The sequence below is a fragment of the Malaya genurostris genome, chromosome 1 (assembly GCF_030247185.1).
Source record: "Malaya genurostris strain Urasoe2022 chromosome 1, Malgen_1.1, whole genome shotgun sequence".
NCBI classification, from domain to species: Eukaryota; Metazoa; Arthropoda; class Insecta; order Diptera; family Culicidae; genus Malaya; species Malaya genurostris.
The window spans coordinates 37,541,288-37,559,577 of NC_080570.1; the positions used below are offsets into that span (position 1 = coordinate 37,541,288).

Genomic DNA, 18,290 nt, shown 5'->3' on the forward strand with positions numbered 1-18,290 from the left:
GGAAAATCCATTAACAAATCATCGAGGAACAAGCGCTGCAAATAAGATCCGAAAAATCTATCGCCGATAATTCTAAATTGGCCTGATAGTTACCAGAGAACCAAAATAAAATACTCAATTCAAACCAATTTTTCAATGGTATGCAATTGAAATATTCAAATGACGTTGTCTCATAAGTTTAAGTTAAATGTTTCCGAATCGTTTGGTTGTTGAATTATATAAATCCATCAACAAATGACTGAGTTATAAGCGTTCAAAATTATGACAGAAAAATGTTACGCGTTTAGTTTTGCATGTTTTAAATTGACACCCAGCCTCGGGAAGCGAAGTGTAAGACATTTTTAATGGCAAAATTGACCAAAAATTTACTAAATACATGGGATATTTCAAAATAATCGGTAACCACGCTGATTCGGTTCTTCAATAGCTAGATGATATATAAGATACTCAAGCGAACACAGTGTTGCACAGACAACAGGAATTTTAACCAACAAATAATGCATAAGCGGAGTTCTTCCTAAATGGAGTTCTTTTTGATTTTTGGACAATTATGACTTTCAGATTAGCTTAATTTACGGTAAAAAGACACTGGAAAAAATGATAACATTCTCCAACGTTTTTTTCTAGGAAGATCTTAACTGCGTACCAAATCTCTCAGGCTGCTCTTAATGTTCCCATATCAAGCCAATCTCGACAATCGACGGCTGCCGGTTATAATCAATGATAGTCTATTGCAGGCAGAGATGCCAGGTGAACATTTCCAATATCTTCAGACATGGTAGCAAAAGTCTGTATTTCCGAAAAAAAAATCTGCAGTTGGTAAGTACGACTTCCTGGCAGCAATGTACCTATAAAATATGATACGCTAAACTGACTTGGCAGGCAAAAAAAAGGTCGCGACAATTTCAAAAGTCTGTAAATTTTGACGAAAGTCTGCGAAAGCTCGATTTTCAAAAGTCTGCACAACAAAAAATGTCTGCAGCACTTAGTCCGAAATCTGTAGATTTACAGACAAATTTGCACAATCTGGCATCTTTGATCGCAGGAGTTCTTCGCTTTTTCTGGAACTGTTCAAGGTAGCCATCTCGGTCCGTTGATTTTTCTCCCGTATTCTAACGATGACTTAAAGTCATATCAAATCATTAAGAGTACATCACTGCGGTGGCAACTGACCATTTTTACGAGGTGGCGGTACGAGATCAACCGTAAGAAAGACCCTTTACGGTTTGATTATTGTCTCCAGGATTCAGCGACTGAAAGAGTCAAATGTGTTGAGGATCTTGCTACTTATCTAGACGAAAAACTGAATTACACAAGTTTCGTACTATTTTTTTTCAGCGGTATTGCTTCTTAGAGCCGAAGCAAAGATATTGTATCCGATTTTCTCACAATTCGTTGTTTGAAAGTCGAGTTATCGGAAAAAATTCATATAGCGACTCTAGTAATGAGATGACAGGATTTCGAAGAAAATACAAAACAACCATCATCCAAATGTTTCCTTACAATCTAATATGACTCACATTTACTTACAGCAGAGACTTACAGAAACTAGTAACCACCCGTCTATCGTCTGCTCGAACACGATCGCAACCCATCGAGCAGTTCGGGAATCTGCATGGCTTGAATACGGAAATTGGTTTCGTTGGTATTCAACGTACCGGCCATAATCTTCTGAAATCGACAGCTCAGAACCCACAGTTCCTCCACTCCCTTGCGATTGCGAATTACTTTCAATCCACTGGGAAACTGCAACGTTTCCAGGTTCTGCGCAACTATCCGGAAGTTGTGAGGGTTGTAATTTGTAGTTGAATCCCAGCATGCAATCGCCGTCTGGCTTAGCAAGCCGAAGAACAGATTTCCATTGCTATCCATGGCCTCCGGAGCACTTTGCGATGTGCGCCTTCCGATAACCCGGAAAGCACGGGGCATCGCACCGACATCCTGTTCCCATGCGGTGTTGTTTTGCAGAACCGACGTCCGAACGGCATTTTCCGATATCGATGCCAGCGCATGGAAGAACAGTAACCGATCGTTCTGAAGTACAGAACTGTAAGAAGTTCGCGAGCCACGGTAAGCCGAATTGAAGCTAAAATCTGGGAATTGAACGCGAGGACTGAGAGCCATGGTCAGTATCCCGTCCATCAGATCGAAACTTTCATCGGCTATGGTGAACGTGCCATAGTCGGGATTGGGGTTCATAAGTTTGTTGGTCACACGCCAAGATTTGCCCCGAGACATGTCGTACACTATCAGCCCGAAGGCGGTGACATCGGCTACGTAAGCCATGGTTTTTGAGCATGCACCCGTCGGAGGAGGATCACGAACTTCGACAAGCTGAAAGAAAAAATCAAAAAAATGCGAGGTTGTAGAAACTGCTGGCGACGGTACAAGGTCATACCTACAATGTTAACTAGAAGCGAGACATCACACACAAGCTGATCGGCGGGAATCTCGTATCGATGAATGATCTGATTGCTACGAAGATCAAACGCCACTATTTTCGGCAAACATATCCGGCGATCTCCGATCTTGCCAGTATCCACAATCCACAGTCGGTTACATTCATCGATCTATGAACGAATGAATGAAGGATATAGTTCAGTTTCTTCAATAGCAAAATTCATCTTCTCACTCACCGTGGTTCTGAACACCGACACGATCCCGTCGCACCTTCGATTCTCCGGATTTGACTGAATCGCTGCATTCGGGTATGGTTCAATCAACGGTCCACTGACTCCCTGCTGCGAAGAGATCGTCCCGAGTGTAACCGGAATTCCTTCTATGAACCGAGGTACCGTCACGAAGATTCTGGACCGAAGTGGGCCTACAGTACAATTATTTTCATCAGTTCGAAAGCCTAAAAATCCTAAAAACCCCAGTAACTTACTGCTATTGTAATCAACCTCCATATCCAACGGAACGCAATTTGCCGGAATAAACCGTCCGGATGCGATGGCTTCGGCTCGTTCCGTCGGAGACGAAAACACGAAATCCAACGATTTCCACTGCGTAACCGCCTTAAGTTGTTTGCCAAAAGTCGGCTGCTGACCGCTTACCCTCTCGCCTACGGCCAATAACCAGAACAGTAGCCACGATCCTACTAGCATCTTTCTTGTTCTGCGAATGAAAAAAAAATAACCAAACATTATGTTTACAAACACAACATAAAAAAAAACTCGGCCTACTACGCGTGGCTTGCTAATGCGATGTTGTGAGCGCGTGTACCACCTAATGAAGTACATTGTCAGTTCAATTACATTAAAGCCCGGCACGTACAAGTCTTCCCCATTTAGATTTATTGCTTTTAAGCATGAAGCATCGCGAAAGGTATTAATCCTTTTTTGAAACGAACAATTCAATTAAGGTACCTGATTGGGATTACACGACTTGTTGGTGTTTTACTTCGCAAATTTGACAGTTGTGATTTCGACCACTCGCCACTTATCGAAAGGAAAGTAGCTACGAATTTCCGAAGGTAAACGCCTGTTGACTGTTGGAAGGACGCGCACCTGACCAGATTGTTCGCGATTTGATGTCCTATGGCCGGTATTTATATCTCGGATAAACAACTAGTTCCTGGCGGGGATTCCGAAAAACCAGTTTAGAACACAGACACGTCAAAAACAAGCCAGACTGTGATTATCACAGACCAACAATACCATTTAAACTCCCATTGACCTGGAATTAAAATCGCGCAAAATTATTCCATTCCGATTTCATGCCATAATTGATCAATCAAATGATTTTTTTATGGAATCACACCCAACGGCGAAACGGAAACAATCGTCTGAAGGAAATGTGATCACAGTAGGCTGGCAGGCAGGTTGGGTCTGTAATGCTCGCGAAACAATGATATGAAAACCGGTGAAACGCCCTCTCAATGGTCGGGCTGGGTTCGCCTGCAATCATCAATCACCCTTCACTTGTTTGCGTGGCACACTGCTCGAATCTCCAGTCAAACAGCTGTGGTCGGTCGGCGGCATAGTTCTTGCATACATGTTAGATAGCGTTGTAAACGGCGAGAGTGCGAACTGACTAATCCTGTACATGCAAAAGTACAACCACGATAACACGGATTTAATCTCGAGGATAAAGTTCATGGAATGTATCTGAATCTAAATAAATTACTGGAACAACCAGCGAAAATCGGGTTTCAACTGTTTAGATCACATTGAAATATGCTGTTGCAGTAGGCTATGATATAATAGAACTCTTTAAATGTCAGCCATGACTAAGGGCATATTCCGCAGCATTCCAATTCTCGGTGCATATTTTATGACTGTTGAAGAACTGAAGTCTGGAGATCATAAATCACGTCGTGGCAAATATCAGTACCTCATTTCAGGTGTTCAATTTTATTGGATCATACTCACATATCAATATTAATGTACTTTCAAAAATTGCAATAAAAATTGTGGGTTTGTTCAGTTAAATTTCAATAAATATCAACCTTTGTCTATCCCTTCTGCAAAATACCCGCATCCCATTTAGTGCAAATTTCATTGATTTGAAATATTTAAATATTCAAATATTAGTGGTGCATTACCAATATTTAGAGTAAATGGTACTCAGACTTGGCGTTGTATGGCATAAAAAACAAATCGAAAAATTAGGAAATAAAATTTGATTCGTCTTTTTCTCGACATGACGATTTTCCATACGGGAGTGATATGCAGGAAGAATTTAAAACCATTTCTTTCAATAGGAAAGTGTGACAATAGCTTTTCAATTCATTTTAAAACATTTCACAGTTTGGTTCAGGTACGCTGTAAGATATTATTCATGTTCAAAGTAATGAGGTGAAGGGATGAGATGGAAATAGGAGCTCAGATGAAATAGGGAGCCGTTGCCCTAGTTATGAGCAGAATATGTTTCGTATTATTTTTATAATTTACCATTAGAACTATTCTAAATGATAAAAAGTAGGAAAACTCAGTAAGTATTGGCTAGACTAGTTATAAAAATTGAAAATAAATAAACCAGCATCAATCCACCAGCAGTGGTGTGTCCTCATGTTACTCATATTTTCATTTCAAGAATGTTTTGTCCTACACAATATTTATTTTTTGAGTACTTCGCTAAGTTTGTATGATGCTATCGTAGCACCCCTTCCAAATTAGCTTCAAATCAAATCGAAACTCAGTGGATAGTGCTTCATATGGACTTAAGGATCAAGAGTAAACCAACTTAACTTGTGTTGGTAAATTGTGTATTACGTACATTTTATTTGGCACGTATGTCATAGATCTATGTATTCATATATGCAGTGCAACGAGTTTATCAAAGAGGCTTGCACGATTGAGTTTCAAACAATCTTTTTTAACAATAATTTATTCTCAAATGAATGTTAAGCCTGACATTTTGGATGAAATATCAGTTTTGATCAATTTTTCACCAACGTTTGATGGAAAATTGCTTACATTTTTGTTACTAACTTCCTTTCTATTCCTTAAGGTGAAATTTAGCGGAATACGAAAATCGCGTTTTTGATCAATTATTCAAAAACTAGACCGATTTTCGAAAAACCAAAAACACTAAAATCAAATTTATCATAACTAAGTATTCTTAGAATTTTGAAATTTTGCTTTGCCAAGCCGTAATTGGTTTTTGAAATGTATAAACGGTCACTGTTCCGTCCCACGGGGATGATTTTAGATCTGAAAAGTAGTGTTTGTAGCAGAATTTCATAAAGAATCTGAATTTTAGCTAAAACAACCGAAAATTGAAAAAATTTACATAAACTTTTCTGCATTTTTTTATTGCTTGCGCGCTGCTGTTTCGTATTGAGGTGGTGTGAGAAATGCACAGTGGGCACGGTGGCATTATATCGTGAGCAAAAATTACATATCAAATAATGACGCAATAATGATTTAAGCAGTATTGGGTTTTGTGTTGAAATTAAAACGAGTTGAATACAATAAAATGGGTATTGTAAGAAATCGTTTATTTTCTAAGTAGCTGTCATTTATAATGCTAATAATGTCCAACTCTGTTGATGTTACTGAAGCAATAATGCTTGGCTGTGTAATATCGTAAAACAGGTATTATTTAAGATTGTATCAATTTTTATAGCAAAATTAAAACTTCAACATTGACAAGCTACTGAATGAAATGAATACAAGCCAAGTATTATCGTTCATTAACCTGATATACAAACAATGTGATAAACATTGAGGGTCAGCTTCGAGCCAGTCAGCATGGAAAACTTATTGGAATTCATTGGTTTTTCAATTATCATGAATACAATGAATCAACGCTTGATTTTGCATTCAAAATCGATTGAATAATAAGGAACTACGAAATAACTTTATATTCAATTTCGTGCCCCAAATATGTGCTTGAGAAAAGATTCACTAAATAATTTTAACTGCATGGTATGATGAACTATTAGTTATAATTGGAATGTATACCAATAATGTAATCTAAGAAATTATTAAACTATTGATGTATTCTGACACCGGAGGCCAGAGGCTGTTTGGTCTTCGGTTCGTTATCGTTGAAACAGACATTTCTAGACTTATCATGCTATATAATTCCGAAAGTCGCTTCCGAAAAAAAGTTAATGGTGAATACTTTTACGTAAATTCTATCTCATCGGCGGGAAGGGCCTGGTGAACGACTGGCAAAGATATCGAAAATACTTGAATGTTCTCTTGTCTTCAATCGTTCTTTTGAAGGAGAATCCATGCTTGCTACTAAACTTAGGCATATACATAATTAGCAAGTTAGTCAATACATATACATATAACCTCATGTTAATCATTCATAATTACTCATGATTTATAGCTCTAGTGTAAGAGTAATCACTAACAATAATGATTGAATTAGCATATATTCAAAGTGTGAAGAATTCAAAAATCCATTACGTCCAGTCTTTTTTACAAGCCAATATAACGAGAGGTAAGCCCACTGCGCTCAATCATTGAAAAAAAAATTCTTGTTTCTATGTGTCCGTTTTTTTTTTGGTACGCTTTGTGCGACGGTTCGTTCAACTGAAGCGTATAAAATTTTGCGCGCATTTTATGACGCTACGTTTCACCTTAATAAAAAAGTTAACAACACTGCTTCAATGCATTTGCATTAGATTGCGCTACGCAAAATAAACAAAACTAAATATTTTCAGTTACAAGAGCAGTTTTCCGGAAAAATGAATAGTTTTACGACAACATTCCATATCCATTGCCTTTCGCGTGTTAAATTAAAGGTTCCTATTTTGCGGGTTTACTTATAGAAGGTACGTAAATCTTTATATCGCAATAATTTCTGCAAGAGGAAATCCATATAGGAGTGTGTTTGTTGCTAATCAAATATGTCAGTGGAAGTAAGCTGAAACTGAAATAATTTCTCTCAGGCAGTTTTAAGGAAGAGTTTTAGTCTACGATTTTCGTTTTTCTTGAATTGCAATTTTAAGCATAATGAACTGATCGGTTTGTTTTTCAACCATACGGAAGATTTATTAATTACAATCAGGAAAAGAAGCGTCGGAATTTGTTTTTACACACTGTTTTTGTTGACATTACTCATACGCTTTCAAAGAGTCTTGCTCTAACGAAATACCAAAAAAAAAAATTAGCAACAGATTAAAAATTACTGGGAAGCTTTATAATTATTTCAAATATTTTTTGCAACAGATTTATAATTTCAGTTTACCAGATTTTATTTTTACAAATTTACCAGTGGTACGAGTTGAGATGCTCTTACTAGTTCAGCAGAATTGATAGATTCAGAGAAGAACTTTTTTCGTCAAGCTAACTTATTTTTCATCTCATTTTTTTATTTAAAGATATATTTAATAAGGCACACTGCCTAAATTTCATCTCCTTTTGATGATTTTCCTATCTTCAAGGCCGTCCAATCACTTGGATTTCCAAGCATAGGCGCATAAGCAGACGATTTTGAAGCCTTTTTAACAAAAATCGTTAAATTGAATATGAGCTCACCAGTTTAATTAAACCCATAATACTCTTCTCCCTTTGCGACATACGATAAAACCGTGGTGAAATACTCATTGATTCGTTTTGTTTTATTCACATTTTTCAATTGAGCACAACAAACGTAACCAAGGATATCTTTATTCTAAAATCAACAGTTTATCAACCTGGGTTGCCAGTTCCAAACATATTTCCAAAGATCTCATTTTGATATTACGAGTTACTGAGGGGTAGTTACATTTACGATACAGTTTTAAAAGTTGTAAATCGTCGGTAAAACCCAGCCCGGTGGCAAGGATAAGGCGCTCCAGCAAGTACTATCGTAGCCAACATCTGTGGCATTTGGTGGGCAATCAGAGCGCTCAGAGTATGGTAAACAAACAATCGAGTATTTTAAATCGAGTAAAGTGTTAATTTCCGTATCGTAGTGATGATATTTTGATCGATAGTTTGTGAGGAAGTGTGGTAAAGGGTACTGAATAAACAATTAGTTAGTAATATTCAATTTTTTGTTAGCCATTCTTCTTCATTGTTCTGGTCCTTGCAGAAGGATGCTGACCACAGTTACATGACTTCCTAGGGGGCTAGTAAAACCTTAAGGTATAGCACACATTTCGGATGAAATTTTTCGAGCTTTTGCCAACAATACGAATGAAATGTCGTCACTCTTTTTATACACTTAGCTGTTCAATTTGTTGACTCTGTATGACAAACATCCGCAAAGCTACACACGAATAACAAAACAAAATCTAACACAAGTGATTGAATGGAATTACTGCGGCTTTAGAGGCAAAGAATTTTAGTGACTTTAAATTCATTTGATTATTCTCAGTCGATAATTTTGAAAATCGTAATGCATTCAACTGCATCGCGTCAACACTTCACTGTAAACGTCAATCTGCCCGTCAAAATAAAACCAGACGGCGTGACATTAATTCCGATTTGCACCGTTTACGGCCTACTACGAGCCCTTGGCAAAAAGGCCTGTTATTTTCTTCCGAAAAAAAAATCGAATGGAATTTTGACTCCTATCAGCCATCAACGCTGGCTATTCGGTCACGCTTGCCAGTGAGAAGCCATCAAATGGTCAGTTTAAATTTCCAAAAGTGACCATGAAACTTCAAAACAACCATGCAGAAAAAGAGTGAATTAATTGTTACTAGCGCGGTCCGGTTGGACTGACGAACCTCAGACCAAAAACACGACACACGATGATGGCTAATGGAAGAGGTGCCCATCGGCAGTGTCAGTGTCAAGCTCACGCAACACTGAAAAATGAACATTTTCTATATGAACTATGCACACACACCCCCCAACACTTGCAACATCTTCCGTCAACACACGCCAAGAACAACCGAACGTTTATTAGATATGCCAAAACCGGTAGTTTTGACCGCGCTACATCCGCTTCGCAATGGGTTTGATTTATTTGTTCAATTAGAGAAACTTCCACTTTTTCTGCTCACCAAAACTCTGATGTAGGTTCGGTTTGATTCTTAGGCTGTAAACCATTTCGTGGTTAATTTTAACTTTTGGTTGAAATCTGACACTCGAGTGGTTATTTTGTGACTTGTAGTTAAATTTAATTAAAACTGAGGCCCATTTCAAAGATTGACGGATGGAAAGTTATTTGGGTTTATTTTGTACTGGAAATAATATTGACTAAAGAATTGATATTAGAATTTTCTTTGCAAGATTTTTTTCAGTGTCGGAAAATAACCATCGATCTGTCAAAAATAACATCAAACATCAAAATTTTTTAGTTATTTTGTTGAAATTATGAATGTTAAAAACCGGTATAAGGTCTAGATTCTTGCGGTAAACGAAATACGATGCGTTACTTTTAAGGAAGTTATAGGTGTTACGAAGCGTAACATGCGTTACTTTTGTGTAAGTAATAGGCGTTACATGCGTCACTTTTGTGTAAGCTATAGACGTTGTGAAGCGTTTCATGCGTTATTTTTTGTAAGTTATAGGCGTTACAAAGCGTTACATGCGTTGCTTTTTTGTAAGTTTTAGGCGTTATGAACCGTTACATGCGTTATTTTTTGTAGGTTATAAACGTTACGAAGCGTTACTTTAGTGTAAGTTATAAGTGTTACTAAGCGTTGCATGCGTTACATTTTTGTAAGTTGAAGGTGTTACGAAGCGTTACATGCGTTACATTTTTGTAAATTATAGGCGTTACGAAGAGTTACATGCGTTACTTTTTTGTAAGTTATAAACGTTCCAAAGCGTTACTTTTTTGTAAGTTTTAGGCGTTATGTTATTTTTTTGTAACTTATAGGCGTTACGAAACATTGCATGCGTTACTTTTTTGTAAGTTTTAAGCGTTATGAAGCGTTACATGTGTTATTTTTTGTAGGTTATAAACGTTACGAAGCGTAACATGCGTTACTTTTTTGTAAGTTATAAATGTAACTAAGCGTTGCATGCGTTACTTTTTTGTAAATTATAGGTGTTACGAAGCGTTACATGCGTTACATTTTTGTAAGTTAAAGGTGTTACGAAGCGTTACATGCGTTACTTTTGTGTAAGTTATAGACTTTGCGAAGCGTAATATGCGTTACTTTTTTGTAAGTTATAGGTGTTTCATGCGTTATTTTTTTAAGTTATAGGCGTTACGAAGCGTTAAATGCGTTACTTCTGTGTAAGTTTTATGCATTATAAAGCGTTACATGCGTTATTTTTTGTAAATTTTGGCGTTATTAGGCGTTACATGCGTTACTTTTTTGTAACTAATAGGCGTTACATGCGTTACTTTTTTGTAACTAATAGGCGTTACGAAGCGTTACATGCGTTATTTTTGTGTAAGTTATAGACGTTACGAAGCTTTATATGCGTTACTGTTTCGTGAATCATAAGTGTTACGAAGCGTTACATGCGTTATTTTCGTGTAAGTTATAGACGTTACGAAGCGTTACATGCGTTACTTTCTTGTGAATCTTAGACGTTACGAAGCGTTACATGCGTTATTATATAGTAAGTTATAGGTGTTACGAAGCGTTATTTTTTTGTGAATAATGCGCATTACGAAACGTTACATGCTTTATTTTTAGTAAGTTATTGGCGTTTCGGAGTGTTACAAAGCGTTAATTTTTTTGTAAGTTACAGATGTTAAGAAGCGTTAAATGTGTTACTTTTTTGTGAGCGACGTTACGAAGCGCTACTTTTCAAAAGTTATAGAGGCTACGAAGCGTTACAAGTGTTACTCGTTTATAATTTATAATCGTTCCGATGCGTTACTTTTTAGTAAGTTTGAGGCGTTACGAAGGGTTACCTTTTGTAAGTTACAAGCGTTACGAAGCGTTGCTTTTTGTAAGTTACAGGCGTAACGAAACGTGACATGAATTAGTTTTTTTTTTTGTAAGCGTTACGTGCGTTATTCTTTTGTGAATTATAAACGTTGCGAAGTGTTACATGCGTTACGTTTTTGTAAGTTATAGGCGTTACACATCGTTACATGCGTAATTTTTTTTGTAAGTCTAAGCTGTTACAAAACGTTACAAGTGTTACATTTTTCAAAGGTGCAAGCGTTACGAGGTGTAACATCCGTTACTCTTTTGTAAGTTTGCTGTGTTAGGAAGCGTTATATGTGTTACTTTTGGTATGAAATATGTAACACAGTTTATCATTTTATTCCGGAACCGGAAGTCGGATTCAGATGAAATTAATAAGTTTTGTATAGGGTCAACAAGAACATTCAATTGAATCTAAGGTCGAAAAAATCGGTAACGCCATCTCTGAGAAAAGCGAGTAAGTAATTTGAAATTCGGATTTTTACGCTAACCACCTTTTAAGGATAAACAGTTTCGGAAAATTGTTATTTTTTCTACATTTTCTTGTAGTTTAACATTGTGTCAAAATTTCAAATCAATCAATCAAATTCAGTATAAGTTACCAACAAAAATTTTTTGCTCACTTCTTGAGAAAAAAATATTTAAACACGTTTTTCCAAAAACCCATTTTTCGAAATCCGTGAACACGATTCTGCAAAATGTACTGAACCAATTTGGAACATACTTACTTGAAATAAAATTCCTCCCCCCTAAGTTTTAGAAATTTTTCCATTTTCATATTATGGTAGTTTTTCGAATCAAAATTGGCGGAAAATTTAGCGTAAGATCGCGTTTTTTGCCTCAATATGCCAAGAACTGTTAAAAAATCAAAATATTAACTTGAAAACGACAACGGGGGGGGGGGGGGGGGGGGGGGATGAAATAACTCGTACTTTAAGTAAATTTTAAAACATTTTTGATTTTAGATAATTCTACGCCTAGTTATCGTGTTCACCGCGCAACGTGATTTTCAAAAGAGATTTCGGGGAATGCTTTGTTATCGCCTTATTTTTCAATACTAATATACGGAAAAATTACTAAATATTCTTTAAATCATGCTTTATAATGTAAACAAAAGTTTGAATAAATTTGCCCCTTAATTGAGGAACCGGAAGTCGGATGCAAGTGAAATTTTAATGTTTTGTAAAGGACTTTTAAACCATTCATTTGAATCTAAGTTTTGAAAATTTAGCACGTTTGAATTCCCTTCCTTTATTCGCAAGACCTTCGTGCATTTTTTTTTCAAATTAACGCCAAATGCATTCTGCCGACTCCTAGTGGACTGACGAAAAAACAGTTTCATTTGCAACGTAACTAGGGCAATCGTACCTTATATTCAACTCATTAGTTTCGCTAACGCATAATTTTATTGCTTTCCGGTCTCTACAACCAACGGATTGAGATGTATTTGATTCGAAAAAGTGATATCACAGCAAAACTTTTTTTGTACATCGACCCAAACATTTTATTCTAGACGATTTTTCATTAGGTAAAAATTGAGCATCAATTTTTTCTCGAACGAAAGCAACAAACTTCGAGAACACTTTAGATTCCAACTCATTTCTTAGAATTGAATCAAAACTGCTAGCAATCATTTGAGTGCATGCATAGTAAGCAGTTCCTGTGATCTTCTCCACTTTGTTTTTGTTGTCCAACAACAACAACAAAAATAACGAATCAGGTTTTTATCACGAACTCTAAAGCTGTTAGAAAAAAAGTGGTAGTAATTAATGCCTTCGGAATCAGCTTTCCTATACACATTTATTTCGAAGAAGATCCAATCTAACTATCAGACGCATGAATCACGTCATTTTTCAAACTGGTTTTTCGGCAGCACGATTATTCTGATTATTCGCTGTCGTTCGCCTCGACTCGGGATCCGGGACTCGCAGAACATCAAGAAATTATTTCTGTGAAAGGCAGTTCACAGGAATGAAATTCCATCATTTACTGATGCAATCCTACCAAAGCATCGTTGCAAAGGTTTACCATTAGCCGAGATGTTCAATGAGCGTAATTTTTCGTAAGCAAAAACTGATTAATTCACCTGTTTCGTGACCTGAGCGGGATTACAGTACCAAAGATACACCCAATCGAATCACGCAATAAATCACAGAAAAAAAACACCCTCGCTTTAATCCGAACTAGCCGATAACAACGGCCAACTAACCGTTCGAGTCAATGTACTGCTTCTATTGACGATTCCACGCTTTACAAAAAAAAATGCCGCTGAGCCAACTTCACTTCAAAAGTAGTGCTTTTCAAGATCACTCGTAGAAGTCGTAAAGCAATATTTCACACCGAGTGCGCATGTAAACTTGACTTCCAATTAGTAGCAACGCGCGCGCCCGCGGAAAAGACAAACTACGACGACGTGGGCGAAGAAAGAATGCACCGCCCAAGATCATGAACTTTCGCAAGCCATCCGTCTAAACCCCCCAAAGCAAACAAACAAAAAAAAACACACACACTGAATTCACTAAGTCAAATACCTCGCAGGACTCTCCGAAACGCAAATCATGATCATCACCACATACGTACGCGTCGTCTTCACCTGTCGAAACGATACAACCAGTAAATCACATGAACACAAAAAAAACGAAAGATTCTAAAAACGCTCAGACTAAACCACCGATCGGTATGCCGTCGATGCATCGACTGAAGTGACATAGTGATCCAGTGTTATACTTTATTCGTTCTTTCCTGTGAGAGAGTGCGAATCGAATCGAACCATGACCGATCGAGCCTCGTGTCAGAATCGAACCATGGCCGAAGTAAACTCGAGCCACCCCCGAAGCAGCGATCGGAACGCGTGGCGAACGCCGATCAAGCCGAACAAAGGAGGCGTAGGCACTAAAAAAAACACCAAATAAAAAACAAACCGAACTAATCAGCATTTCGATACGGGTATTAATTTCGGAAATGTTCCACGGGTTTACGATAACAGAGAACACGTGGCAAGGATGCAACCTTCCTATTTGCAGAAAAAAAAAGATGGAACTGTTTGTAAAAATACATTTTGCTACATTTTCTCAAGAATTGAAAACAAAATCTAGAAATGGTTACTGATTATAACCGGCTTTAATTGCAAAAACAATGATAATTTGATGGGGGAAAATAAGCTTTTTTTACTTACTCTTTTATCCACAAATTTATGCAAGGTTCAAATACCCATTTTCAAAGCTATTTTACGTTATTTGTTTTGTTTTCTATCAATTACAGGAATTCATAGCGAGCGACACGAAGCACAACAGAGTCAAAAGCACATAAAATGGTGGATGATACCGGAATAAAATAAATGACAATAATGATAATACATAAAATAGTAGTTTAATTTTAAAGCTTTATACGTTTCGAAGGTTTTTTAAGGCTAATCTAAGTCAACGCCTGAGTAAAGGTACAATGGATTTTTTTTGTTCCAATTATAGAGGTTTTAACCTTAGGGTCATTCGCCTCTTAGGGCTAGAAAAACTTTCTGACCCTATGTGCGGGGTTGGGAATCGAACCCGTCACGCCATACCCGTCACGCCATACCCGTCCCCAATGTGGAAAAATGTTGCATTTGACGAAGCGTTTCACTCGATATTATCGTGAGATGAGAAGCGTTACGTTAAGTTAAAGAAGCTAGAAAGCATTGCATACGATAATTTTTTTAAAGTTATTTTGTTGAAATTATGAATGTTAAAAACCGTTATAAGGATTAGATTCTTGCGGTGAACGAAATACGATTAGGTGTAACGAAGCATTACATGCGTTACTTTGTTGTAAGTAATAGGCATTATCTTTTTATGAATCTTAGGCGTTACGAAGCGTTACTCTTATGTAAGTTGAAGGCGTTAAGAAGTGTTACATGCGTTACTTTTTTGTATGTTTTAGGCGCTATGGAGCGTTACATGCGTTACTTTTTTGTAAGTTATAGGCGTTACGAAGCATTACATGCGTTACTTTGTTGTAAGTTATAGGCATTATCTTTTTATGAATCATAGGCGTTACGAAGCGTTACATGTGTTACTCTTATGTAAGTTAAAGGCGTTAAGAAGTGTTACATGCGTTACTTTTTTGTAAATTATAGGCGTTACGAAACGTTACTTGCGTTCCTTTGTTGTGAATCATAGGAGTTGCGAAGCGTTACAGGCGTAACTTTTTTGAAAGTTATAAGCGTTACGAAGCGTTACATGCGTTACTTTTTTGAAAGTTATAAGCGTTACATGCGTTACTATTTTGTATGTTATAAGCGTTACGAAACGTCATTTTCTTGTAAGTTACTAAGTGTTACGTAAGTTATAGGCGTTACGAAGCGTTACATGCGTTACTTTTTATGAATTACAAGCGTTGCGAAGGGTTTCATACGTTATTTTTTACAAAGCATTACATGCGTTACTTATTTGTAAGTAATAGGCGTTACGAAGCGTTACATGTGTTACTTTCTTGTAAGTTTTAGGCGTTATGAAACGTTACATGCGTTATTTTTTTTGTAAATTATAGGCGTTACTAAGCGTTTTCAAAAATTTAAAAAAGATCCTCAAGAAAAATAGGTATTTTTTGTAAATTATAGGCGTAACTAAGCGTTATGTTCGTTACTTTTTTGTAAGTTATAGGCGTTACGAAGCGTTACATGCGTTACTTTTTATGAATTACAAGCGTTGCGAAGGGTTTCTTACGTTATTTTTACGAGGCATTGCATGCGTTTCTTTTTTGTAAGTAATAGGCGTTACGAAGTGTTATATGCGTTACTTTTTGTTAATTACAGGCGTTACGAAGGGTTACATACGTTATTTTTCTGTAAGGTATAGGCGTTACATGCGTTACTGTTTTGTAAGTTATAGGTGTTACGAAGCACAACATGCGTTATTTTGTTGTAAGTAAAAGGCATTATCTTTTTATGAATCATAGGCGTTACGAAGCGTTACATGCGTTACTCTTATGTAAGCTAAAGGCGTTAAGAAGTAAATTATAGGCGTTACGAAACGTTACTTGCGTTCCTTTGTTGTGAATCATAAGAGTTGCGAAGCGTTACAGGCGTAACTTTTTTGAAAGTTATAAGCGTTACGAAGCGTTACATGCGTTACGTTTTTGAAAGTTATAAGCGTTACGAAGCGTTACTTTTTTGTAAATTATTGGCGTTACGAAACGTTACTTGCGTTCCTTTGTTGTGAATCATAAGAGTTGCGAAGCGTTACAGGCGTAACTTTTTTAAAGTTATAAGCGTTACGAAGCGTTACATGCGTTACTTTTTTGAAAGTTATAAGCGTTACGAAGCGTTACATGCGTTACTATTTTGTATGTTATAAGCGTTACGAAACGTCATTTTCTTGTAAGTTATCAAGTGTTACGTAAGTTATAGGCGTTACGAAGCGTTACATGCGTTACTTTTTATGAATTACAAGCGTTGCGAAGGGTTTCATACGTTATTTTTTACGAGGCATTGCATGCGTTTCTTTTTTGTAAGTAATAGGCGTTACGAAGTGTTACATGTGTTACTTTTTTTTAAGTTTTAGGCGTTATGAAGCATTACATGCGTTATTTTTTGTAAATTATAGGTGTTACTAAGCGTTACATGCGTTACTTTTTGTTAATTACAGGCGTTACGAAGGGATACATACGTTATTTTTCTGTAAGGTATAGGCGTTACATGCGTTACTTTTTTGTAAGTTACGGAGCGTTACATGCGTGACTTTTTTGTGAATTATAGGCATTACGAAGTGTTACATGAATTACTCTTACGTAAGTCAAAAGCATTACTTGTCTTGCTCACGACTATGCTAATACCATAACAACCCCCCGAGCAGGCCCGTACCCAGGATTTCGTTTCGGGAGGGGCCAGTTGACTGCAGCAATTCCGGAAGCATCAGAAAAAGCGATCAAAAACGTCGAATTGGCACTAACATCAATTTTTCATATAGTTATTGGCCTGTTTCACGAGCCTATATTCAAATGACAGGTGTTATTACCCTGTATGGCATTTAATTTCATTGAGATCCAACTTCCAGGTTCGTGACGAGTGTTGAAAATTTAAATCGTCGTTAGAAGTACCGATGCAACACAAACAGAAAAATCTTTTCCACTTGATTAAAAACTGTTTCAACTTCAAGGTCTTGTTAGTAAATTTCTATACAAACTTGGTGCTACCGGTTTTCGGTTCCGAAGGTAGCGCCAAAACTTTCAAAACAAAACTCACATAGATTTATTTGAGATGACTAGGCCAATTTCCACAAATGGATTCAAATGAAAATTCAATTTAATCCGAATCCAGCTTCTGGTTCCAGAAATACAGAATTTTGAGTGATCAAAATATCCAACAGTAATACACGTTTCTTCAATAACTTCTGTTAGAGTTGAAGAAGTAGTCTTTGAAGGCTTGCCAGAATATTGCTAGTGCTCGCAATCGAGAATGATGCTCACGTTTTAAGAGACAGGACTTTTCCTACTGGAAGTTTCATTATTTAGTATTGAAATAAAATTGGTGACTATGCCCGAGATCAGGTTGATATCGAGCACAACAATCCACAAGACTTGATGATGATGCGATAAATTTTGAGTGGTGGTTTCGAGATAGCTCCCTTACTCCGGTTCAAACGGTAGAACGGAAAACATATTCTGAATTTGTAGGTCATTATATACTTTGGCCATACTGCGGTTTCGGTTTCAGGTCTCGAAAAAGTGGTCTAAAATTCCACAAGGAAATATCGATTCATCAGAGATGAAGTGGTCGGGTTATGATTTTTTTCTGGTGTATGATAATTGAACCAGCCAAACATGTATTCGAAGTGCGCTTGCGTTCGTCTTTTTAGTTCTAAATAAGCATGTGCGGGATACAGCGCAGAATATCTTTCACATCTGTAAAATCTTTCCGGTCATCCAGTACAAATTTATGTATTATTATTATTATTTTTATTATTATTATTATTATTATTATTATTATTATTATTATTATTATTATTATTATTATTTTTATTATTATTATTATTATTATTATTATTATTATTATTATTATTATTATTATTATTATTATTATTAATTT

At 36.6% G+C, this 18,290-nt stretch overlaps 1 protein-coding gene across 6 annotated transcripts; it reads right to left on the reverse strand.

Annotated features, from left to right (window-relative positions):
* Positions 1-1,486: 1,486 nt before the first annotated feature.
* Positions 1,487-13,920, reverse strand: LOC131437453 (major royal jelly protein 1-like). Of its 6 annotated transcripts, none has more exons than XM_058606863.1 (5): positions 13,811-13,920; positions 2,888-3,117; positions 2,637-2,824; positions 2,403-2,570; positions 1,487-2,334 (listed from the first exon to the last, which is right to left on the reverse strand). In XM_058606863.1, the coding sequence occupies exons 2-5, from the start codon at positions 3,105-3,107 to the stop codon at positions 1,564-1,566; spliced, it is 1,347 nt and encodes a 448-aa protein (XP_058462846.1). In that variant the 5' UTR covers positions 3,108-3,117; positions 13,811-13,920; the 3' UTR covers positions 1,487-1,563. The 6 variants fall into 6 exon arrangements, with proteins under 6 accessions (XP_058462846.1, XP_058462806.1, XP_058462839.1 ...); XM_058606823.1 differs by having other exon boundaries at positions 13,762-13,914; XM_058606856.1 differs by lacking the exon at positions 13,811-13,920 and adding an exon at positions 13,440-13,715.
* Positions 13,921-18,290: the final 4,370 nt, after the last annotated feature.